At 55.9% G+C, this 27,313-nt stretch overlaps 1 protein-coding gene across 2 annotated transcripts in view; it reads right to left on the reverse strand.

The window, feature by feature from the left end:
* Nucleotides 1–1,638: 1,638 nt before the first annotated feature.
* OSBPL11 (oxysterol binding protein like 11) overlaps nucleotides 1,639–27,313 on the reverse strand; it is a 64,318-nt gene continuing 38,643 nt past the window's right edge. For both annotated transcript variants that reach the window (XM_075609911.1, XM_075609910.1), the window contains exons 8-13: nucleotides 21,377–21,517; nucleotides 14,988–15,480; nucleotides 7,740–7,926; nucleotides 6,221–6,403; nucleotides 3,747–3,900; nucleotides 1,639–2,766 (exon numbers count right to left, since the gene is read on the reverse strand). In XM_075609911.1, coding sequence (XP_075466026.1) covers nucleotides 2,710–2,766; nucleotides 3,747–3,900; nucleotides 6,221–6,403; nucleotides 7,740–7,926; nucleotides 14,988–15,480; nucleotides 21,377–21,517 — 1,215 coding nt within the window. In that variant the 3' untranslated portion in view covers nucleotides 1,639–2,709. The remainder of the gene's footprint in view (nucleotides 2,767–3,746; nucleotides 3,901–6,220; nucleotides 6,404–7,739; nucleotides 7,927–14,987; nucleotides 15,481–21,376; nucleotides 21,518–27,313) is intronic.

Genomic DNA, 27,313 nt, shown 5'->3' on the forward strand with positions numbered 1-27,313 from the left:
CTCACATGGAACGGGAACGCTATCCCACGCGGGTATCTCACATGGAAAGGGAACGCTATCCCACGCGGGTATCTTACATGGAACGGGAACGCTATCCCACGCGGGTATCTCACATGGAAAGGGAACGCTATCCCACGCGGGTATCTTCCATGGAAAGGGAACGCTATCCCACGCGGGTATCTTCCATGGAAAGGGAATGGTATCCCACGCGGGTATCTCACACGGAAAGGGAACGCTATCCCACGCGGGTATCTCACATGGGAAGGGAACGCTATCCCACGCGGGTATCTTCCATGGAAAGGGAACGCTATCCCACGCGGGTATCTCACATGGAAAGGGAACGCTATCCCACGCGGGTATCTCACACGGAAAGGGAACGCTATCCCACGCGGGTATCTCACACGGAAAGGGAATGCTATCCCACGCGGGTATCTTACATGGAAAGGGAACGCTATCCCATGCGGGTATCTCACATGGAACGGGAACGCTATCCCACGCGGGTATCTCACATGGAAAGGGAACGCTATTCCACGCGGGTATCTCACATGGAAAGGGAACGCTATTCCACGCGGGTATCTCACATGGAACGGGAACGCTATCCCACGCGGGTATCTTCCATGGAAAGGGAACGCTATTCCACACGGGTATCTCACATGGAAAGGGAACGCTATCCCACGCGGGTATCTTACATGGAAAGGGAACGCTATCCCACGCGGGTATCTTACATGGAACGGGAACGCTATCCCACGCGGGTATCTCACACGGAAAGGGAACGCTATCCCACGCGGGTATCTCACATGGAAAGGAACGCTATCCCACGCGGGTATCTCACACGGAACGGGAACGCTATCCCACGCGGGTATCTCACATGGACAGGGAACGCTATCCCACGCGGGTATCTCACATGGAAAGGGAACGCTATCCCACGCGGGTATCTCACATGGAAAGGGAACGCTATCCCACGCGGGTATCTCACACGGAAAGGGAACGCTATCCCACGCGGGTATCTTACACGGGAAGGGAACGCTATCCCACGCGGGTATCTTACATGGAAAGGGAACGCTATCCCACGCGGGTATCTCACATGGAAAGGGAACGCTCTCCCACGCGGGTATCTCACATGGAAAGGGAACGCTCTCCCACGCGGGTATCTTACACGGGAAGGGAACGCTATCCCACGCGGGTATCTTACATGGAAAGGGAACGCTATCCCACGCGGGTATCTTACATGGAAAGGGAACGCTATCCCACGCGGGTATCTCACATGGGACGGGAACGCTATCCCACGCGGGTATCTCACATGGGACGGGAACGCTATCCCACGCGGGTATCTCACATGGAAAGGGAACGCTATCCCACGCGGGTATCTCACATGGGACGGGAACGCTATCCCACGCGGGTATCTCACATGGGACGGGAACGCTATCCCACGCGGGTATCTCACATGGGACGGGAACGCTATCCCACGCGGGTATCTCACATGGGACGGGAACGCTATCAACACTATTTCCGTAATTGCCAGCAATTGTGAAATGTTGATACAGTAGAGACCTTACAGAACCGGGAGGAAGTCCGTTGGTACCTGAAGTTTCCTGACGTGTGATTGGGCGACGCAGTGCGCTGCACTCACTGACCCCCGGTTACGTTGCCTCTCGTGTGCTTTGCAGTAGCTTTTACTGCCGGTTGCTAAATTATAGATATCTTTGAGGTCAATAAAAAAGGTCACACAGCAGTCCCAATATTTTGACAGCAGAAAATGTGTCTCCGACCTCCGGCAGCAGAGAGATTGAATCCAAGTTTTTATTTAACCTCCCAGACACCGACACTCAGGGGGATGGGGGGGGGGGGGGGGGGGCGACTGCAGCCAACACTGGGGTTACATTGCTGTGTATGTCACCAGGATCCAAGCGCCGTCTCACCAAATCAAGCAGTGTGCCCCACCCTCCCTGCTACAGGAGCCTCCACTTATTACAGGGGGCCTTACATTACTCCGGTATTATATTACTCAGCAGCGTAGGCCTCTGGCATATGAGTGGTTAAAGTGGTTTGTAATCTCAAACCCAGATCAAAGCAATTAGAATGACCCCCTCCCCGCCCCCACACACTACATCTTTCAAATGTTCCACAAAACGTGTTTCTATTAACCCTTCGGCTGCCAGAGGGGCCCATGACCATAAACATATCAGATAAAAGGGGTCAGAGGTCTGTCAGCATTATAACCAGAATCTGTGTCAGAAAACAAAGACCGCGTCCTCCACACAGAACCAAAACCGGGTCCCACCCCCGATCCGAAAAACGCAGAGCAACTGAAGGCCTCGTCCGGCGGTGAATTCTGAACCCAGAAATGCAGCGCCATCTCTTTTTTTAACCCATTCACCCATCAGTACCAGCAAAACAGGCGTCGCGGAATAATAAAAGAAATACTGTGACACGCAGGCCTGCCCGGCGCGGACGCGGATTACCGCAAGTGCAGAGAGGACGCGGCTGGAGAGAACAGCGCACACGTGTCCAGGGAGCGGCTCTGAGATTAGAAAGGAAGATATCTGAGAGCGTCTGATAAACGAGTAACACTGGTCAGCGTTTCCCCCTCCGGCACTAGGAAAGAGTACTGTTCTTCCCCCCATCCCACAGGACAGGCCTCTCTGGGCCCCCGCTGAGGGCGCCGGTGCCTGAACTCCGGCGGGGTTTTTCCGTCCACGTGTGGAACATTCACAGTTCGGATTCCGAGCTCTTGCACAGAGGTTTGTAATAGATCCATCCGTCGCCCTGCGATGGTGGGAACAGAAACCAGAGACGGGTCACTTACTCCGACAACTACGGGAACTTCTATTTTGTCTGTAAAATTGCAACCCAAAATGTAGCCTTTTGCTGCGGGACGGGCCAGAGATGTATTACAGAGCAAAGCTGGCAGCAAACAGGCTACGGTGTATTTATTACTCCCCCTGCCCAATCCTTTCAGTCTCCCCCAGTGGGATCCGCGGGGTGGGAATATAACCCAGATTATCTGCAGGCGGAGCAAAAATGTAAGTATCAGCAGCAACGTCACACTACAAACTTCCTAATGTAAATGTGCAAATATTTAGACTTGTTTTGGGAACGTGTTTCAGTCCCTTACACAGCTGGACACATACCCCGGTCATTAGCTGGACGCATACCCCGCTCATTAGCTGGACGCATACCCCGCTCATTAGCTGGACGCATACCCCGCTCATTAGCTGGACGCATACCCCGCTCATTAGCTGGACGCATACCCCGCTCATTAGCTGGACGCATACCCCGGTCATTAGCTGGACGCATACCCCGGTCATTAGCTGGACGCATACCCCGGTCATTAGCTGGACGCATACCCCGGTCATTAGCTGGACGCATACCCCGGTCATTAGCTGGACGCATACCCCGCTCATTAGCTGGACGCATACCCCGCTCATTAGCTGGACGCATACCCCGCTCATTAGCTGGACGCATACCCCGCTCATTAGCTGGACGCATACCCCGGTCATTAGCTGGACGCATACCCCGGTCATTAGCTGGACGCATACCCCGGTCATTAGCTGGACGCATACCCCGGTCATTAGCTGGACGCATACCCCGGTCATTAGCTGGACACATACCCCGCTCATTAGCTGGACGCATACCCCGGTCATTAGACGAAATACCGTAATAAAAGGGGCCTGCAATGCATCGGTCAGTTACTAGGACGCTACGAGCGTACGGTCAGCGATATAAGCCCGCGCTGCCGGACACACCTCTTTTGTAAAATACTTGGTGTCCCACGGTGTTTCGGTCTCCGCCCGGTGCCGCTCCTCCGCTCGCTGGCGCTCCTCCAGCGCCCTCTTGTGTTCCGTCGCCGTCTCAATGTTTTTCGCGCTTAAAGACTCCGTCACATGCTGCCACAGCCGCCTGAAAGCACAAGCCCCGCCCCCGTCACACATTGCGAGACTGGACAGCGGTTTATTATACTCGTGTCCGAGCTTTGCGCCATCATTAACCACGGTTACGCAGAAGTCCGGCACAGTATTACTGCTTTTTAATGGACACAGAGGGCGCAGGTTCCGGACGCCGGGCAGTGCAGAGGTGGCACCGAGAGGCCGCAGCGCTTCAAACTAAAGGGGTATTACTGTATATACGGGAGCGCGGGGGGTGTACGCAACATGCGTGGGACGCAACACGCGATCGGACGCTTGTAAAATGTATTAACGATAAAGCAGCAGTCTGTGATACGACTTCCGGAGGGGAAGGGTGGGGAGGGGGAGGAGATGCACGGGAGGGGGGAGGGGGAGGAGATGCACGGGAGGGGGGAGGGGGAGGAGATGCACGAGAGGGGGGAGGGGGAGGAGATGCACGGGAGGGGGGAGGGGGAGGAGATGCACGAGAGGGGGGAGGGGGAGGAGATGCACGGGAGGGGGGAGGGGGAGGAGATGCACGGGAGGGGGGAGGGGGAGGAGATGCACGGGAGGGGGGAGGGGGAGGAGATGCACGGGAGGGGGGAGGGGGAGGAGATGCACGGGAGGGGGGAGGGGGAGGAGATGCACGGGAGGGGGGAGGGGGAGGAGATGCACGGGAGGGGGGAGGAGATGCACGGGAGGGGGGAGGGGGAGGAGATGCACGGGAGGGGGGAGGAGATGCACGGGAGGGGGGAGGGGGAGGAGATGCACGGGAGGGGGAGGGGGAGGAGATGCACGGGAGGGGGGAGGGGGAGGAGATGCACGGGAGGGGGGAGGGGGAGGAGATGCACGGGAGGGGGGAGGGGATGCACGGGAGGGGGGAGGGGGAGGAGATGCACGGGAGGGGGAGGGGGAGGAGATGCACGGGAGGGGGGAGGGGGAGGAGATGCACGGGAGGGGGGAGGGGGAGGAGATGCACGGGAGGGGGAGGGGGAGGAGATGCACGGGAGGGGGAGGGGGAGGAGATGCACGGGAGGGGGAGGAGATGCACGGGAGGGGGGAGGAGATGCACGGGATGGGGGAGGGGATGCACAGGAGGGGGAGGAGATGCACGGGAGGGGGGAGGGGGAGGAGATGCACGGGAGGGGGGAGGAGATGCACGGGAGGGGGGAGGGAGAGGAGATGCACGGGAGGGGGGAGGGGGAGGAGATGCACGGGAGGGGGGAGGAGATGCACGGGAGGGGGGAGGGGGAGGAGATGCACGGGAGGGGGGAGGGGGAGGAGATGCACGGGAGGGGGGAGGGGGAGGAGATGCACGGGAGGGGGGAGGGGGAGGAGATGCACGGGAGGGGGGAGGGGGAGGAGATGCACGGGAGGGGGGAGGGGGAGGAGATGCACGGGAGGGGGGAGGAGATGCACGGGAGGGGGGGAGGAGATGCACGGGAGGGGGGAGGAGATGCACGGGAGGGGGGAGGAGATGCACGGGAGGGGGGAGGAGGAGATGCACGGGAGGGGGGAGGAGGAGATGCACGGGAGGGGGGAGGAGGAGATGCACGGGAGGGGGGTGGGGGAGGAGATGCACGGGAGGGGGGTGGGGGAGGAGATGCACGGGAGGGGGGTGGGGGAGGAGATGCACGGGAGGGGGGAGACAACACGACACCAGACAGACAACACGAAAATAGTGTAATATGTCTAAGAATGGGCAATTCAAATTTTGGGTATTCTACACAGCGTGTACTCGCACTCACACATTCTGCGTTCCTTTAGCCATATCCATAAACTGTGGCAATGCAGTGTCTGTGTGAGTGCGAGTACACGCTGTGTTTGAGTGCGAGTACACGCTGTGTGTGAGTGCGAGTACACACTGTGTAGAATACCCAAAACTTGAATTGCCCATTCTTAGACATATTACACTATTTTCGTGTTGTCTGTATTTTGTTTTCTATATTTGCGCTCCCCAAGACGTGGATTACAGGGAACCCCGGACTGAAGACGCAATCGCTACGAGGGTGTGAGCAGCAGTTCCAGATTATTTCTGGATTATTTACATTTTTTCAATTGAAATCCCAGTATTTGCTCACTAATGCACGTATTTGAAGTATTCACTGTTAAACGGCAGTGGGTTTGGATTGCGCGCCATGTTTTGATAATCACTTTATTCAGTTGTTTGTATTAAAGGGAAGGTGCGTTTTGGAGCCTTTGTAGGACCATTTGTTGAGAGAAAAGTTGAAACCGGCAACAAAATGACGATTCCTTTATCCAAAAGGTGCTTTTGCTGCAGTCCCACTGCGCAGATAGTGCCCGGGCTGCGCACGCGGGTCAAACCCCCGGCTCACCTGGACTCAAACAGCCCCTGCTTGTCCACGGGACGCACCCTCTTCCGTGTGACGGGCAGCGTGGTGAGGTCGATGCACCGCGTCTCGCCGCTGCTGTATGTGAATTCCAGCACACTGTTCCACTCGCCCTGAACCTTACACACCACCGTGTTTGTCGCGCCGTGTTTCACCTCCGCCGTGACCCTGCGGAAGAACACGCATCCCTGTTCCACACGCACACAGCCAGTAATATTATTGTTACATTTGGTTACACCTTACAAAGCTGTCACACATTCCTTCGCTGTACGCGGTGACAACTTTTACTGAACAAGAGTTGATATAATATATAGATAGATAGATAGATAGATAGATAGATAGATAGATATAGAAATGATTACATCTTTTGATGATAACATATGGAGACCTCTCGTTGGAACATTAAAAGCTGCTGAACCTCAGCATGTCGCGGACATTCAGTCCAATCCCGTTTGTACGTGACCCGCTGCGTTTTGCTTTATTGTGGAGTCTGCTCTGTGGCATTTCTGCTACTTCAAAACATTAGCGAGAATGAAATCCTTATATTCCAACCTGGCAATAAAAGCAACACTGGTCCCCACTATAAACTCGGTAACGTTTCATCCATTCAGGGAACAGAGACCCCAAATAATTAGGGGCTTCTGCAGAGCGGTGAAGAATTGGTGAAACACATTCATACTCGGGGCGCAGCAGTGACCCCAAAAACAGGCACTGCACCAGCGTCTCTATATAAACCAGGTGTAACGGCTGCAGGGACCATGAAAGATTGATGGTGGAAACACACGGTTATCTAAATACAGATATCCCCGAAGATAAAGAAACCAGAGCGTGTCCGTGTAAAGGATACGGAGCATGTACACGTGTAACACAAGCACTGCCAATAACGTACCCCTGGCAACAATGGGGCTTAGTGAGTAGAGTACAGAAGAGGGGCATCTATTGGGCAACATGCCCGTGTCACCCACACTCCAGCATTAGGGGCACACGCGGTTACATCTTACCCACCTTACTACAGCCAATCTCTCTAATCCACCGCGGCCAACTCCAGTCCTCAAGTGTCACCAACAGGTCCGGTTTTATGGATATCCCCGTTTCAGCACAGGTGGCTCAATCAGTGCCTCAGTCAATGACTGCACCACCTGTGCTGAAGCAGGGATATCCTAAAAATCTGACCTGTTAGTGGCTCTGGATTAATCAACTCCACTAAATAGCACGAATATGCAGCCGTGTGAACACACACAATCTCTCTCCCACGTAGCACACGGATGTGACCGCAGAATACCGGATCCCTGTAAGGGCACCGCCAGGATACACCCCAATACGCCAGATAAGCGCACTGGGTGCAGAAGATGGACATTAGACAGGGTGTGAGGTCCGGCAGTGGTCAGGCTGCCCTTCCACACCCTGTCCCTGTGACACCCCGCACTGGGTGCAGAAGATGGACAGTAGACAGGGTGTGAGGTCCGGCAGTGGGTGTGACACCCCGCACAGGAACTATTCCTACCTGTGCAATTTGCCTCCATAGAAGGGCTTGGTGTGAAACGTGATGGCCGCAGAGTAACCGGACTTAGCGCAGTTCACATAGACCTTCCCGCCCAGCTCCACCCAGGGCACGGTGAGGATGGAGCGAGCGTACGCACACGGCAGGGAGAATGTGTACTCTTCCCCATGCTCCAGGAGATACAGGACCCCTGGGGAAGGGACAGAGACAGCGTGTCACACTCATACTGCACAGTCACAGGGGCGCACGCAGGCAGCGTGGCACGCAGTCACAGGGGCGCACGCAGGCAGCGTGTCACGCAGTCACAGGGGCGCACGCAGGCAGCGTGTCACGCAGTCACAGGGGCGCACGCAGGCAGCGTGTCACGCAGTCGCAGGCAGCGTGTCACGCAGTCACAGGGGCGCACGCAGGCAGCGTGTCACACAGTCACAGGGGCGCACGCAGGCAGCGTGTCACACAGTCACGGGCGCACGCAGGCAGCGTGTCACGCAGTCGCAGGCAGCGTGTCACGCAGTCACAGGGGCGCACGCAGGCAGCGTGTCACACAGTCACAGGGGCGCACGCAGGCAGCGTGTCACACAGTCACGGGCGCACGCAGGCAGCGTGTCACGCAGTCGCAGGCAGCGTGTCACGCAGTCACAGGGGCGCACGCAGGCAGCGTGTCACGCAGTCACAGGGGCGCACGCAGGCAGCGTGTCACGCAGTCGCAGGCAGCGTGTCACGCAGTCACAGGGGCGCACGCAGGCAGCGTGTCACACAGTCACAGGGGCGCACGCAGGCAGCGTGTCACACAGTCACGGGCGCACGCAGGCAGCGTGTCACGCAGTCGCAGGCAGCGTGTCACGCAGTCACAGGGGCGCACGCAGGCAGCATGTCACACAGTCACAGGGGCGCACGCAGGCAGCGTGTCACACAGTCACGGGCGCACGCAGGCAGCGTGTCACACAGTCACAGGGGCGCACGCAGGCAGCGTGTCACACAGTCACAGGGGCGCACGCAGGCAGCGTGGCACGCAGTCACAGGGGCGCACGCAGGCAGCGTGTCACACAGTCACAGGGGCGCACGCAGGCAGCGTGGCACGCAGTCACAGGGGCGCACGCAGGCAGCGTGTCACACAGTCACAGGGGCGCACGCAGGCAGCGTGTCACACAGTCACAGGGGCGCACGCAGGCAGCGTGTCACACAGTCACAGGGGCGCACGCAGGCAGCGTGTCACACAGTCACAGGGGCGCACGCAGGCAGCGTGTCACACAGTCACAGGGGCGCACGCAGGCAGCGTGTCACACAGTCACAGGGGCGCACGCAGGCAGCGTGTCACACAGTCACAGGGGCGCACGCAGGCAGCGTGTCACACAGTCACAGGGGCGCACGCAGGCAGCGTGTCACACAGTCACAGGGGCGCACGCAGGCAGCGTGTCACACAGTCACTGGGGCGTACGCAGACAGCGTTTCACACAGTCACAGGGGCGCACGCAGGCCGCGTGTCACACAGTCACAGGGGCGCACGCAGGCAGCGTGTCACACAGTCACACGCAGGCAGCGGGTCGCACAGTCACGGGCACACGCAGGCAGCGTGTCACAGGGGCGCACGCAGGCAGCGTGTCACACAGTCACAGGGGCGCACGCAGGCAGCGTGTCACACAGTCACAGGGGCGCACGCTGGCAGCGTGTCACACAGTCACAGGGGCGCACGCAGGCAGCGTGTCACACAGTCACACGCAGGCAGCGTGTCGCACAGTCACACGCAGGCAGCGTGTCGCACAGTCACGGGCACACGCAGGCAGCGTGTCACAGGGGCGCACGCAGGCAGCGTGTCACACAGTCACAGGGGCGCACGCAGGCAGCGTGTCACACAGTCACAGGGGCGCACGCAGGCAGCGTGTCACACAGTCACAGGGGCGCACGCAGGCAGCGTGTCACACAGTCACAGGGGCGCACGCAGGCAGCGTGTCACACAGTCACAGGGGCGCACGCAGGCAGCGTGTCACAGTCACAGGGGCGCACGCAGGCAGCGTGTCACAGTCACACGCAGGCAGCGTGTCACACAGTCACACGCAGGCAGCGTGTCGCACAGTCACACGCAGGCAGCGTGTCGCACAGTCACAGGGGCACACGCAGGCAGCGTGTCACAGGGGCACACGCAGGCAGCGTGTCACACAGTCACGGGCGCACGCAGGCAGCGTGTCACACAGTCACGGGCGCACGCAGGCAGCGTGTCACACAGTCACAGGGGCGCACGCAGGCAGCGTGTCACACAGTCACAGGGGCGCACGCAGGCAGCGTGTCACACAGTCACAGGGGCGCACGCAGGCAGCGTGTCACACAGTCACACGCAGGCAGCGTGTCGCACAGTCACACGCAGGCAGCGTGTCGCACAGTCACGGGCACACGCAGGCAGCGTGTCACAGGGGCGCACGCAGGCAGCGTGTCACACAGTCACAGGGGCGCACGCAGGCAGCGTGTCACACAGTCACAGGGGCGCACGCAGGCAGCGTGTCACATAGTCACAGGGGCGCACGCAGGCAGCGTGTCACACAGTCACAGGGGCGCACGCAGGCAGCGTGTCACACAGTCACAGGGGCGCACGCAGGCAGCGTGTCACACAGTCACAGGGGCGCACGCAGGCAGCGTGTCACACAGTCACAGGGGCGTACGCAGGCAGCGTGTCACACAATCACACGGGCGCACGCAGGCAGCGTGTCACACAGTCACAGGGGCGCACGCAGGCAGCGTGTCACAGTCACACGCAGGCAGCGTGTCGCACAGTCACACGCAGGCAGCGTGTCGCACAGTCACGGGCACACGCAGGCAGCGTGTCACAGGGGCGCACGCAGGCAGCGTGTCACACAGTCACAGGGGCGCACGCAGGCAGCGTGTCACACAGTCACACGCAGGCAGCGTGTCACACAATCACACGCAGGCAGCGTGTCACACAGTCACACGCAGGCAGCGTTTCGCACAGTCACACGCAGGCAGCGTGTCGCACAGTCACAGGGGCACAGTCAGGTAGCGTGTCACAGGGGCACACGCAGGCAGCGTGTCACACAGTCACAGGGGCGCACGCAGGCAGCGTGTCACACAGTCACAGGGGCGCACGCTGGCAGCGTGTCACATAGTCACAGGGGCGCACGCAGGCAGCGTGTCACACAGTCACAGGGGCGCACGCAGGCAGCGTGTCACACAGTCACAGGGGCGCACGCAGGCAGCGTGTCACACAGTCACACGCAGGCAGCGTGTCGCACAGTCACAGGGGCACACGCAGGCAGCGTGTCACAGGGGCGCACGCAGGCAGCGTGTCACACAGTCACACGGGCGCACGCAGGCAGCGTGTCACACAGTCACAGGGGCGCACGCTGGCAGCGTGTCACACAGTCACAGGGGCGCACGCAGGCAGCGTGTCACACAGTCACACGCAGGCAGCGTGTCGCACAGTCACAGGGGCGCACGCAGGCAGCGTGTCACACTGGTACTTTTTAACCCCTGAAGCAGTATAACTTGGGCTTGAAGATACTGTGTATTGGGTTATTACAGGTCCAGGCTTGTCATGGGTGGGTGTTGCGCTACAAACAGAATTGGGGGTGGGGGGGGCTATCCTGAAAGCAACATGTGATGGTTAGAGTAGGGGTGTACAAGCTTCCTGCGCCCCCCTGCCTGCTCTCCCTCTGTGTCACGCCCCCCCTACCTTTAATGAGGCGTCAAATGACACCGCGAGATCATATGACATCACGAGCCACCGTCGTCATTTGACACACGTTACCGTGGCAACGCACGGCCCGAAGCCGGCTAAATTCAGGTAAGCGAGTAACTGATGCGCACCCCAAAAATATCAGTGTGCGCTAAACGCCAAGCAGAGCGTACTGCCAGCCTCAAAGCAAACTCCCAGATTGTGAGTAACCGCTGGCACATTCCAGAGAGGGGACCCACACACGCTAAGCATTACGTGTGTATCCTTGGCACACGCTAAGCATTACGTGTGTATCCTTGGCACACGCTAAGCATTACGTGTGTATCCTTGGCACAGAGTGTCATGTAATGATCACAGACACATCAGGTTTAGCAGGTACTGGGGAACAGATATTTGTCGCTCAGGTTTAGGGGTAAGACGGCCATGCTTTGCCTTGTCGCGTCCGCCACGAGCGCCTGAATGTATTAATGTGACTCACGTGTGCGCGGGTATTAGTTACGGAAAGTTCCGAGGGCGTTTAGAAATGGGGGAGGAATCTAAATGTCATTTTTGTAGAGCTTTTTTTACTCTGTTGTCGTAAAAATGTTAATCTAACACCTGATTTACGACGGGGGCTGGCTCATGTCGTTTCCATGGAGAAAGTACTTAAATCTACGCAAAGATGATGAAAATCAGATTTCAACAGAGGTGTGTGGACCAAACACGTGATATCTCACGTTCCTGTGCCAGTGATATCTCACGTTCCTGTGCCAGTGATATCTCACGTTCCTGTGCCAGTGATACCTCACGTTCCTGTGCCAGTGATACCTCACGTTCCTGTGCCAGTGATACCTCACGTTCCTGTGCCAGTGATATCTCACGTTCCTGTGCCAGTGATATCTCACGTTCCTGTGCCAGTGATATCTCACGTTCCTGTGCCAGTGATACCTCACGTACCTGTGCCAGTGACATCTCACGTTCCTGTGCCAGTGATACCTCACGTTCCTGTGCCAGTGATACCTCACGTTCCTGTGCCAGTGATATCTCACGTTCCTGTGCCAGTGATACCTCACGTTCCTGTGCCAGTGATACCTCACGTTCCTGTGCCAGTGATACCTCACGTTCCTGTGCCAGTGATACCTCACGTTCCTGTGCCAGTGATACCTCACGTTCCTGTGCCAGTGATACCTCACGTTCCTGTGCCAGTGATACCTCACGTTCCTGTGCCAGTGATACCTCACGTTCCTGTGCCAGTGATACCTCACGTTCCTGTGCCAGTGATATCTCACGTTCCTGTGCCAGTGATATCTCACGTTCCTGTGCCAGTGATACCTCACGTTCCTGTGCCAGTGATATCTCACGTTCCTGTGCCAGTGATATCTCACGTTCCTGTGCCAGTGATATCTCACGTTCCTGTGCCAGTGATACCTCACGTACCTGTGCCAGTGACATCTCACGTTCCTGTGCCAGTGACATCTCACGTTCCTGTGCCAGTGATACCTCACGTTCCTGTGCCAGTGATACCTCACGTTCCTGTGCCAGTGATATCTCACGTTCCTGTGCCAGTGATACCTCACGTTCCTGTGCCAGTGATACCTCACGTTCCTGTGCCAGTGATACCTCACGTTCCTGTGCCAGTGATACCTCACGTTCCTGTGCCAGTGATATCTCACGTTCCTGTGCCAGTGATACCTCACGTTCCTGTGCCAGTGATACCTCACGTTCCTGTGCCAGTGATACCTCACGTTCCTGTGCCAGTGATACCTCACGTTCCTGTGCCAGTGATACCTCACGTTCCTGTGCCAGTGATACCTCACGTTCCTGTGCCAGTGATATCTCACGTTCCTGTGCCAGTGATATCTCACGTTCCTGTGCCAGTGATACCTCACGTTCCTGTGCCAGTGATATCTCACGTTCCTGTGCCAGTGATATCTCACGTTCCTGTGCCAGTGATACCTCACGTTCCTGTGCCAGTGATACCTCACGTTCCTGTGCCAGTGATACCTCACGTTCCTGTGCCAGTGATACCTCACGTTCCTGTGCCAGTGATACCTCACGTTCCTGTGCCAGTGATACCTCACGTTCCTGTGCCAGTGATATCTCACGTTCCTGTGCCAGTGATACCTCACGTTCCTGTGCCAGTGATATCTCACGTTCCTGTGCCAGTGATACCTCACGTTCCTGTGCCAGTGATATCTCACGTTCCTGTGCCAGTGATACCTCACGTTCCTGTGCCAGTGATACCTCACGTTCCTGTGCCAGTGATACCTCACGTTCCTGTGCCAGTGATACCTCACGTTCCTGTGCCAGTGATACCTCACGTTCCTGTGCCAGTGATACCTCACGTTCCTGTGCCAGTGATACCTCCCGTTCCTGTGCCAGTGATACCTCACGTTCCTGTGCCAGTGATATCTCACGTTCCTGTGCCAGTGATACCTCACGTTCCTGTGCCAGTGATACCTCACGTTCCTGTGCCAGTGATACCTCACGTTCCTGTGCCAGTGATACCTCACGTTCCTGTGCCAGTGATATCTCACGTTCCTGTGCCAGTGATACCTCACGTTCCTGTGCCAGTGATACCTCACGTTCCTGTGCCAGTGATATCTCATGTTCCTGTGCCAGCGATATCTCACGTTCCTGTGCCAGTGATATCTCACGTTCCTGTGCCAGTGACCTCTCTGGGAGAAAGCCTATTACATTCAGAATGTATAGGGGTTTCTGTTTTATCCTTTCATTTTGAGAAACTGTTCTGCATTTATTGTAATTGTATGTTCTTGTAATCCTTTTTTCTGTTATCTAGGATATATATATAGATATATATATATATAGATATATATAGATATATATATATATCTATATCATTTAACATTTAATAAGTGATGCTTTGGGCTCTGAATGAACTGATTGCACGCTCGAGAGTATTTACATTTTCGGACACATTTGGCTACAATGGACTTTTGGGTGTTAAGTGCATAGTTTTTTTTCTATAATAAACAGGGAACTGGGACCCTAGCAAATATATTAATTTTACATCTTATTTTTATTTGCATATCTCGGGTGATGGCAGAGTATAGATTTGATTGCAATAGAGTAAGGGGTTAATATTAACTCATTGACGGTAACCAACGCAGGAGAAAGGAGAGTGGGCAGCTAGAGTAGCTGTGAGTATTACCACTGGTTCCATATCCAAGTCATCTGCCCACTTGCGCGCTGTTCGTTACAGGTGGAATATAGGGACGGATTTAGGGAAGATATTACTAATTTGAGGGACCTCTGCGGAGGTGAAAAGTGGGACCTCTTGCGAGCGGAGTATTAACCCTTGTCCCGTATGCAGGTCACGTGCTCATTGGTGTGTCGTACATATTAGTCTCACTCAAATGAACACACACACACACACACACACACACACACACACACACACACACACACACACACACACACACACACACACACACACACACACACACACACACACACACACACGTCCTGGATAAATAACTTTCTTCCATCAGGGTCACCCCGAGAGACATCGCATGAACTCGCACCTACCCAATCACCCTCTTACACACGTGTTCTGGAGGAATTACCTTCTCCTATCATGGTCACCCCGACAGACATCCCCATGAACTTGCTCTTGGTCCACACGTGGGTGTTCACGCACATTCTGCGCTCTGGACACTCGGCGTAGAACCCTGAAACAGGGGGGTGATGGGACACCTGCTCGGCCACAAACCTGACCGTGTCAAAGTCCTGCATTTTAGTGTCCGCTTCCTCTGAGGGCAGAGCCTCGTCCTGAACACTGGGTATAGCCTCACAGGGTTTTGGGGGCTGCTGAACATCCTTAGGGACTCTCCAGGAGCAGTGGAAGGACTCCCCGATAATGGGATTGTAAGGCTTCTTAGCCAGAGCCCCTTTGCGCCCCTCGTGAAAGGAGGTTAGGTAATACTCCACAAATTTCACCATGCGCTCCTCGGGGGAGGAGCCAGTGCCGATGGACAGGAAAAGGTCAGGGTGTGACAGGAAGTCGGCGTACATCTCCAGCAGGGAGCGCTTCTCCAGGATGAAAGTGGGAAGGACAACCTGGGAGACAAAAACATGGCAGCAATCTCATTGTCTGGAACACAGAGCAGATCAGAGAAGTACGGCAAAGCCATGATATAACAGAGCCCGATATTATACAGCGCTGCAGGATATATAACACAGAGCCCGATATTATACAGCGCTGCAGGATATATAACACAGAGCCCGATATTATACAGCGCTGCAGGATATATAACACAGAGCCCGATATTATACAGCGCTGCAGGATATATAACACAGAGCCCGATATTATACAGCGCTGCAGGATATATACACAGAGCCCGATATTATACAGCGCTGCAGGATATATAACACAGAGCCCGATATTATACAGCGCTGCAGGATATATAACACAGAGCCCGATATTATACAGCGCTGCAGGATATATAACACAGAGCCCGATATTATACAGCGCTGCAGGACATAACACAGAGCCCGATATTATACAGCGCTGCAGGATATATAACACAGAGCCCGGTATTATACAGCGCTGCAGGATATATAACACAGAGCCCGATATTATACAGCGCTGCAGGATATATAACACAGAGCCCGATATTATACAGCGCTGCAGGATATATAACACAGAGCCCGATATTATACAGCGCTGCAGGATATAACACAGAGCCCGGTATTATACAGCGCTGCAGGATATAACACAGAGCCCGATATTATACAGCACTGCAGGATATATAACACAGAGCCCGATATTATACAGCACTGCAGGATATATAACACAGAGCCCGGTATTATACAGCGCTGCAGGATATATAACACAGAGCCCGGTATTATACAGCGCTGCAGGATATATAACACAGAGCCCGATATTATACAGCGCTGCAGGATATATAACACAGAGCCCGGTATTATACAGCGCTGCAGGATATATAACACAGAGCCCGGTATTATACAGCGCTGCAGGATATATAACACAGAGCCCGATATTATACAGCGCTGCAGGATATAACACAGAGCCCGGTATTATACAGCGCTGCAGGATATATAACACAGAGCCCGGTATTATACAGCGCTGCAGGATATATAACACAGAGCCCGATATTATACAGCGCTGCAGGATATATACACAGAGCCCGATATTATACAGCGCTGCAGGATATATACACAGAGCCCGATATTATACAGCGCTGCAGGATATATAACACAGAGCCTGGTATTATACAGCGCTGCAGGATATATAACACAGAGCCCGGTATTATACAGCGCTGCAGGATATATAACACAGAGGCCGATATTATACAGCACTGCAGGATATAACACTGAGCCCGATATTATACAGCGCTGCAGGATATATAACACAGAGCCCGATATTATACAGCGCTGCAGGATATATAACACAGAGCCCGGTATTATACAGCGCTGCAGGATATAACAGAGCCCGATATTATACAGCGCTGCAGGATATATAACACAGAGCCCGATATTATACAGCGCTGCAGGATATATAACACAGAGCCCGATATTATACAGCGCTGCAGGATATATACACAGAGCCCGATATTATACAGCGCTGCAGGATATATAACACAGAGCCTGGTATTATACAGCGCTGCAGGATATATAACACAGAGCCCGGTATTATACAGCGCTGCAGGATATATAACACAGAGCCCGATATTATACAGCGCTGCAGGATATATAACACAGAGCCCAATATTATACAGCGCTGCAGGATATATAACACAGAGCCCGGTATTATACAGCGCTGCAGGATATATAACACAGAGCCCGGTATTATACAGCGCTGCAGGATATAACACTGAGCCCGATATTATACAGCGCTGCAGGATATATAACACAGAGCCCGATATTATACAGCGCTGCAGAATATATAACACAGAGCCCGATATTATACAGCGCTGCAGGATATATAACACAGAGCCCGGTATTATACAGCGCTGCAGGATATAACACAGAGCCCGGTATTATACAGCGCTGCAGGATATATAACACAGAGCCCGATATTATACAGCGCTGCAGAATATATAACACAGAGCCCGATATTATACAGCGCTGCAGGATATATAACACAGAGCCCGATATTATACAGCGCTGCAGGATATAACACAGAGCCCGGTATTATACAGCGCTGCAGGATATAACACAGAGCCCGATATTATACAGCGCTGCAGGATATATAACACAGAGCCCGGTATTATACAGCGCTGCAGGATATATAACACAGAGCCCGGTATTATACAGCGCTGCAGGATATATAACACAGAGCCCGGTATTATACAGCGCTGCAGGATATAACACAGAGCCCGGTATTATACAGCGCTGCAGGATATATAACACAGAGCCCGGTATTATACAGCGCTGCAGGATATATAACACAGAGCCCGATATTATACAGCGCTGCAGGATATATAACACAGAGCCCGGTATTATACAGCGCTGCAGGATATATAACACAGAGCCCGGTATTATACAGCGCTGCAGGATATATAACACAGAGCCCAGTATTATACAGCGCTGCAGGATATAACACAGAGCCCGGTATTATACAGCGCTGCAGGATATATAACACAGAGCCCGGTATTATACAGCGCTGCAGGATATATAACACAGAGCCCGGTATTATACAGCGCTGCAGGATATATAACACAGAGCCCGGTATTATACAGCGCTGCAGGATATATAACACAGAGCCCGATATTATACAGCGCTGCAGGATATATAACACAGAGCCCGGTATTATACAGCGCTGCAGGATATAACACAGAGCCCGGTATTATACAGCGCTGCAGGATATATAACACAGAGCCCGGTATTATACAGCGCTGCAGGATATATAACACAGAGCCCAGTATTATACAGCGCTGCAGGATATATAACACAGAGCCCGGTATTATACAGCGCTGCAGGATATATAACACAGAGCCCGGTATTATACAGCGCTGCAGGATATATAACACAGAGCCCGGTATTATACAGCGCTGCAGGATATAACACAGAGCCCGGTATTATACAGCGCTGCAGGATATATAACACAGAGCCCGGTATTATACAGCGCTGCAGGATATATAACACAGAGCCCGGTATTATACAGCGCTGCAGGATATATAACACAGAGCCCGGTATTATACAGCGCTGCAGGATATTTAACACAGAGCCCGGTATTATACAGCGCTGCAGGATATAACACAGAGCCCGGTATTATACAGCGCTGCAGGATATATAACACAGAGCCCGGTATTATACAGCGCTGCAGGATATATAACACAGAGCCCGGTATTATACAGCGCTGCAGGATATATAACACAGAGCCCGGTATTATACAGCGCTGCAGGATATATAACACAGAGCCCGGTATTATACAGCGCTGCAGGATATATAACAGAGCCCGGTATTATACAGCGCTGCAGGATATAACACAGAGCCCGGTATTATACAGCGCTGCAGGATATATAACACAGAGCCCAATATTATACAGCGCTGCAGGATATATAACACAGAGCCCGGTATTATACAGCGCTGCAGGATATATAACACAGAGCCCGGTATTATACAGCGCTGCAGGATATATAACACAGAGCCCGGTATCATACAGCGCTGCAGGATATATAACACAGAGCCCGGTATTATACAGCGCTGCAGGATATATAACACAGAGCCCGGTATTATACAGCGCTGCAGGATATATAACACAGAGCCCGGTATTATACAGCGCTGCAGGATATATAACACAGAGCCCGGTATTATACAGCGCTGCAGGATATATAACACAGAGCCCGATATTATACAGCGCTGCAGGATATATAACACAGAGCCCGATATTATACAGCGCTGCAGGATATAACACAGAGCCCGGTATTATACAGCGCTGGGATATATAACACATAGCCCGGCATTATACAGCGCTGCAGGAGATATAACACAGAGCCCGATATTATACAGCGCTGCAGGATATATAACACAGAGCCCGGTATTATACAGCGCTGCAGGATATATAACACAGAGCCCGGTATTATACAGCGCTGCAGGATATATAACACAGAGCCCGATATTATACAGCGCTGCAGGATATATAACACAGAGCCCGGTATTATACAGCGCTGCAGGATATAACACAGAGCCCGATATTATACAGCGCTGCAGGATATATAACACAGAGCCCGGTATTATACAGCGCTGCAGGATATATAACACAGAGCCCGGTATTATACAGCGCTGCAGGATATATAACACAGAGCCCGGTATTATACAGCGCTGCAGGATATATAACACAGAGCCCGGTATTATACAGCGCTGCAGGATATATAACACAGAGCCCGGTATTATACAGCGCTGCAGGATATATAACACAGAGCCCGATATTATACAGCGCTGCAGGATATATAACACAGAGCCCGATATTATACAGCGCTGCAGGATATATAACACAGAGCCCGGTATTATACAGCGCTGCAGGATATATAACACAGAGCCCGGTATTATACAGCGCTGCAGGATATAACACAGAGCCCGGTATTATACAGCGCTGCAGGATATATAACAGAGCCCGGTATTATACAGCGCTGCAGGATATATAACACAGAGCCGGTATTATACAGCGCTGCAGGATATATAACACAGAGCCCGATATTATACAGCGCTGCAGGATATAACACAGAGCCCGGTATTATACAGCGCTGCAGGATATATAACACAGAGCCCGATATTATACAGCGCTGCAGGATATATAACACAGAGCCCGGTATTATACAGCGCTGCAGGATATATAACACAGAGCCCGGTATTATACAGCGCTGCAGGATATAACACAGAGCCCGGTATTATACAGCGCTGCAGGATATATAACAGAGCCCGGTATTATACAGCGCTGCAGGATATATAACACAGAGCCCGTATTATACAGCGCTGCAGGATATAACACAGAGCCCGATATTATACAGCGCTGCAGGATATAACACAGAGCCCGGTATTATACAGCGCTGCAGGATATATAACACAGAGCCCGGTATTATACAGCGCTGCAGGATATATAACACAGAGCCCGGTATTATACAGCGCTGCAGGATATATAACACAGAGCCCGGTATTATACAGCGCTGCAGGATATATAACACAGAGCCCGGTATTATACAGCGCTGCAGGATATATAACACAGAGCCCGATATTATACAGCGCTGCAGGATATATAACACAGAGCCCGGTATTATACAGCGCTGCAGGATATATAACACAGAGCCCGATATTATACAGCGCTGCAGGATATATAACACAGAGCCCGGTATTATACAGCGCTGCAGGATATAACACAGAGCCCGGTATTATACAGCGCTGCAGGATATATAACACAGAGCCCGATATTATACAGCGCTGCAGGATATATAACACAGAGCCCGGTATTATACAGCGCTGCAGGATATAACACAGAGCCCGGTATTATACAGCGCTGCAGGATATATAACACAGAGGCCGATATTATACAGCGCTGCAGGATATATAACACAGAGCCCGGTATTATACAGCGCTGCAGGATATATAACACAGATCCCGGTATTATACAGCGCTGCAGGATATATAACACAGATCCCGGTATTATACAGCGCTGCAGGATATAACACAGAGCCCGGTATTATACAGCGCTGCAGGATATATAACACAGAGCCCGGTATTATACAGCGCTGCAGGATATATAACACAGAGCCCGGTATTATACAGCGCTGCAGGATATAACACAGAGCCCGGTATTATACAGCGCTGCAGGATATATAACACAGAGCCCGGTATTATACAGCGCTGCAGGATATATAACACAGAGCCCGGTATTATACAGCGCTGCAGGATATATAACACAGAGCCCGGTATTATACAGCGCTGCAGGATATAACACAGCTAATTCCAGCGTCCGGCGCGCCCCGCGGTTTACCCGGGTTAGGTCCATGCCGAGCTTGAGCTGAGATAGCAGGTGCAGGATGATGCTCCGCTGCTCCTCCACGGCTCCCAGCTCGTCCTCTGTGAGGTCGCACGTGTCCTCCAGCTCGTCCTCTGAGTCTATCTCTTCCGGTTCCTGCGGGCGACAGTCCTGAGATGTCAGAGAGACACGTGGCCAAGGCACCGCCACTCAATGAAAGACACCGTGGAATTGATTTGACCCGGTGCTCTATATAACTGGCCGGATACGGCCCACATACCCCTGCTGGTATAGGCCATAAAGTCATTAAATGACCATTCCCCTCCCATGCATTTTGATGCTGTGCGTTATTAATCTCGCCGCAGCACACATCCTCGTCACAGAAAACACTAACTGCTGCGCGGTAAAAGCTCGCGGTCCTGTTCCCCCCCGGAGTTATTTTTACTTTGCTGCGTTTCATAATCTGATGTATTTCTAAGCGTTGTGAAGTGACAGCTGCAGGCGGGAGACCCAATCTCCGGTAATATCGAATACGTTCTGCTTCGGGGGGCTGATACCGAACGGAGGAAAACTGAACGCAAACAGAAAAACAGCAATTTCACCCGCACTGATCGGTATCCACGGGAGAGATCTGCTAAATACTGCTAAACCATGCTGTGCATGTCAGGTGGCAGGGAAAGTATTCCATCTGAGACAAGCCGCCAGCTGGTAAACAGAGAAGCAAGCTCGGTGCCAACATCCTGTGCCCTTGGAAAAGTTTCATTCTCCCTGTGCCCCAGGAGGCAATAAACTGTGAGCTCTGCAGACGAGGGTTCCGTTGTCCTGTACAGTCTAGTACAATCCTGAATGCATATTCAGTGGTATACATGAATACATATACACACACGGTAAAAGCTGGGCTAGGAATGGGGGAGTACAGCACGTACAGTCTGGTACAATCCTGAATGCATATTCAGTGGTATACATGAATACATATACACACACGGTAAAAGCTGGGCTAGGAATGGGGGAGCACAGCACGTACAGTAGGTGCATTCCTAGCAGACACTTCCTGCTCTGGTGTTTACGATGTGATGAAAGTGCTTCAACATGCAGGCAGCGGCATACAGCACCCTGAGGCCACAGCTAGAGTGGGTGAGGCAGGGTGCCGTCACTCGCACGGACAGACACTGTGCAGAGCACAGAATAAGGTAACCTCACAACACCGCCCTGTATAGACCTGTCATGGATTGGGCCCGCTCACACTGGGAGGCCGATCTGGTGCCAGAGAACCCACAGTGCTCCGGTGAATTTACCTGCGCTCAGCACTTACTGTGCATGCAATGTCTTGTATATAATGTATAACGCCGCTCACTTAATGCAACTATGTATCGGCAACCATTTATCCGTCATCATAACTCGGTGCCCAGGACATGCCTGAAAACGAGAGGTAACTCGCACTGTTACTTCCTGGGAAAACACTGTATAAATAAATATCTCCTTCAGAGTTAGGGAGGCTTACAGTACATGGAAACCCTTACTAGGGCTGTAAAAGAGTGAGAACCCCGAGAGCCCGTCTCATCACCCCGATTTACTGTGACCCTTTCTGTACAGCTTATTACTGGGGGACACTGGCCACCCCGCACAGTGTGTATATGTGTGCACACACACACACACACACACACACACACACACACACACACACACACACACACACACACACACACACACACACACACACGGCTGTCTGTGGGTAGGTTTACTGGCTATGTATCTTAACCCTGGCTGTGCTCACAGCTGTAACCATGCAGCAAGCTTAAGCCTATAGGGAACCATGTTAATGGTTTTGAAGCAAAAAGTGGCACTGTGTGCTCATTTGCATGTCATTTCCCAGAATCCCTTGCTGCACTGGAAGTGCTGTGTGCTGGGTGATAATGGGGAAAGGCGGGGTTGCAGACCTGCCTAAGACATGCAGATGAGCATACAGTTATATTTACATTTGCTATTTGCTTTGCTGTGGAGGGGTTTTGTCACTTTTTTTACTCACCATAAATATATGTCTTTAGGAGGATGGAGGTGTGAAGAAATACTCCATATCACTATACAGTGAAACATGGAGAGTGGGAAGTTTACCCCCAATACAGCTGTGTGATAAGCAGCCCTCTGTTGCACAACGAGGTAGAAACTGGGTCCTGAAACCCTGGGACACTACCCCTTGTGGGTCCTGAGCCCCCCCCCCCCCCTCACCCCCCTGGGACACTGCCCCTTGTGGGTCCTGAGCCCCCCCCCCTCACCCCCCCTGGGACACTACCCATTGTGGGTCCTGAGCCCCCCCCCCCCCCCTCACCCCCCTGGGACACTACCCCTTGTGGGTCCTGAGCCCCCCCCCCCCTCACCCCCCTGGGACACTGCCCCTTGTGGGTCCTGAGCCCCCCCCCCCTCACCCCCCTGGGACACTACCCCTTGTGGGTCCTGAGCCCACCCCTCCTCACCCCCCTGGGACACTACCCCTTGTGGGTCCTGAGCCCCCCCCCTCACCCCCCTGGGACACTGCCCCTTGTGGGTCCTGAGCCCCCCCCCTCACCCCCCTGGGACACTGCCCCTTGTGGGTCCTGAGCCCCCCCCCTCACCCCCCTGGGACACTACCCCTTGTGGGTCCTGAGCCCCCCCCCCTCACCCCCCTGGGACACTACCCCTTGTGGGTCCTGAGCCCCCCCCCCTCACCCCCCTGGGACACTACCCCTTGTGGGTCCTGAGCCCCCCCCCCCCTCACCCCTCTGGGACACTACCCCTTGTGGGTCCTGAGCCCCCCCCCCCTCACCCCCCTGGGACACTACCCCTTGTGGGTCCTGAGCCCCCCCCCCTCACCCCCTGGGACACTACCCCTTGTGGGTCCTGAGCCCCCCCCCCTCACCCCCCTGGGACACTACCCCTTGTGGGTCCTGAGCCCCCCCCCCCTCACCCCCCTGGGACACTACCCCTTGTGGGTCCTGAGCCCCCCCCCCTCACCCCCCTGGGACACTACCCCTTGTGGGTCCTGAGCCCCCCCCCCCCTCACCTCACCCCCCTGGGACACTACCCCTTGTGGGTCCTGAGCCCCCCCCCCCCTCACCCCCCTGGGACACTACCCCTTGTGGGTCCTGAGCCCCCCCCCCCCCTCACCCCCCAGGGACACTACCCCTTGTGGGTCCTGAGCCCCCCCCCCTCACCCCCCTGGGACACTACCCCTTGTGGGTCCTGAGCCCCCCCCCCCTCACCTCACCCCCCTGGGACACTACCCCTTGTGGGTCCTGAGCCCCCCCCCCTCACCCCCCAGGGACACTACCCCTTGTGGGTCCTGAGCCCCCCCCCCCCTCACCCCCCTGGGACACTACCCCTTGTGGGTCCTGAGCCCCCCCCTCACCCCCCTGGGACACTACCCCTTGTGGGTCCTGAGCCCCCCCCCCTCACCCCCCTGGGACACTACCCCTTGTGGGTCCTGAGCCCCCCCCCCCCTCACCCCCCTGGGACACTACCCCTTGTGGGTCCTGAGCCCCCCCCCCCCCTCACCCCCCCTGGGACACTACCCCTTGTGGGTCCTGAGCCCCCCCCCCCCTCACCCCCCTGGGACACTACCCCTTGTGGGTCCTGAGCCCCCCCCCCCCTCACCCCCCTGGGACACTACCCCTTGTGGGTCCTGAGCCCCCCCCCCTCACCCCCCTGGGACACTACCCCTTGTGGGTCCTGAGCCCCCCCCCCTCACCCCCCTGGGACACTACCCCTTGTGGGTCCTGAGCCCCCCCCCCCCTCACCCCCCTGGGACACTACCCCTTGTGGGTCCTGAGCCCCCCCCCCTCACCCCCCTGGGACACTACCCCTTGTGGGTCCTGAGCCCCCCCCCCCCTCACCTCACCCCCCTGGGACACTACCCCTTGTGGGTCCTGAGCCCCCCCCCCTCACCCCCCTGGGACACTACCCCTTGTGGGTCCTGAGCCCCCCCCCCCCCCTCACCCCCCAGGGACACTACCCCTTGTGGGTCCTGAGCCCCCCCCCCTCACCCCCCTGGGACACTACCCCTTGTGGGTCCTGAGCCCCCCCCCCCTCACCTCACCCCCTGGGACACTACCCCTTGTGGGTCCTGAGCCCCCCCCCCCCCTCACCCCCCAGGGACACTACCCCTTGTGGGTCCTGAGCCCCCCCCCCTCACCCCCCTGGGACACTACCCCTTGTGGGTCCTGAGCCCCCCCCCCCTCACCTCACCCCCCTGGGACACTACCCCTTGTGGGTCCTGAGCCCCCCCCCCTCACCCCCCCAGGGACACTACCCCTTGTGGGTCCTGAGCCCCCCCCCCCTCACCCCCCTGGGACACTACCCCTTGTGGGTCCTGAGCCCCCCCCTCACCCCCCTGGGACACTACCCCTTGTGGGTCCTGAGCCCCCCCCCCTCACCCCCCTGGGACACTACCCCTTGTGGGTCCTGAGCCCCCCCCCCCTCACCCCCCTGGGACACTACCCTTGTGGGTCCTGAGCCCCCCCCCCCCTCACCCCCCTGGGACACTACCCCTTGTGGGTCCTGAGCCCCCCCCCCCCTCACCCCCCTGGGACACTACCCCTTGTGGGTCCTGAGCCCCCCCCCCTCACCCCCCTGGGACACTACCCCTTGTGGGTCCTGAGCCCCCCCCCCTCACCCCCCTGGGACACTACCCCTTGTGGGTCCTGAGCCCCCCCCCCCCCTCACCCCCCTGGGACACTACCCCTTGTGGGTCCTGAGCCCCCCCCCCTCACCCCCCTGGGACACTACCCCTTGTGGGTCCTGAGCCCCCCCCCCCCCTCACCTCACCCCCCTGGGACACTACCCCTTGTGGGTCCTGAGCCCCCCCCCCCTCACCCCCCTGGGACACTACCCCTTGTGGGTCCTGAGCCCCCCCCCCCCTCACCCCCCTGGGACACTACCCCTTGTGGGTCCTGAGCCCCCCCCCCCCCCTCACCCCCCAGGGACACTACCCCTTGTGGGTCCTGAGCCCCCCCCCCTCACCCCCCTGGGACACTACCCCTTGTGGGTCCTGAGCCCCCCCCCCTCACCTCACCCCCTGGGACACTACCCCTTGTGGGTCCTGAGCCCCCCCCCCTCACCCCCCAGGGACACTACCCCTTGTGGGTCCTGAGCCCCCCCCCCCTCACCCCCCTGGGACACTACCCCTTGTGGGTCCTGAGCCCCCCCCTCACCCCCCTGGGACACTACCCCTTGTGGGTCCTGAGCCCCCCCCCCTCACCCCCCTGGGACACTACCCCTTGTGGGTCCTGAGCCCCCCCCTCACCCCCCTGGGACACTACCCCTTGTGGGTCCTGAGCCCCCCCCCCCCTCACCCCCCTGGGACACTACCCCTTGTGGGTCCTGAGCCCCCCCCCCCCCTCACCCCCAGGGACACTACCCCTTGTGGGTCCTGAGCCCCCCCCCCCCCTCACCCCCCAGGGACACTACCCCTTGTGGGTCCTGAGCCCCCCCCCCTCACCCCCCTGGGACACTACCCCTTGTGGGTCCTGAGCCCCCCCCCCTCACCCCCCTGGGACACTACCCCTTGTGGGTCCTGAGCCCCCCCCCTCACCCCCCTGGGACACTACCCCTTGTGGGTCCTGAGCCCCCCCCCTCACCCCCCTGGGACACTACCCCTTGTGGGTCCTGAGCCCCCCCCCCTCACCCCCCAGGGACACTACCCCTTGTGGGTCCTGAGCCCCCCCCCTCACCCCCCTGGGACACTACCCCTTGTGGGTCCTGAGCCCCCCCCCTCACCCCCCTGGGACACTACCCCTTGTGGGTCCTGAGCCCCCCCCCTCACCCCCCTGGGACACTACCCCTTGTGGGTCCTGAGCCCCCCCCCTCACCCCCCTGGGACACTACCCCTTGTGGGTCCTGAGCCCCCCCCCCTCACCCCCCTGGGACACTACCCCTTGTGGGTCCTGAGCCCCCCCCCCCTCACCTCACCCCCCTGGGACA

The sequence above is a fragment of the Ascaphus truei genome, chromosome 7, assembly GCF_040206685.1.
Source record: "Ascaphus truei isolate aAscTru1 chromosome 7, aAscTru1.hap1, whole genome shotgun sequence".
Taxonomy (NCBI): Eukaryota; Metazoa; Chordata; class Amphibia; order Anura; family Ascaphidae; genus Ascaphus; species Ascaphus truei.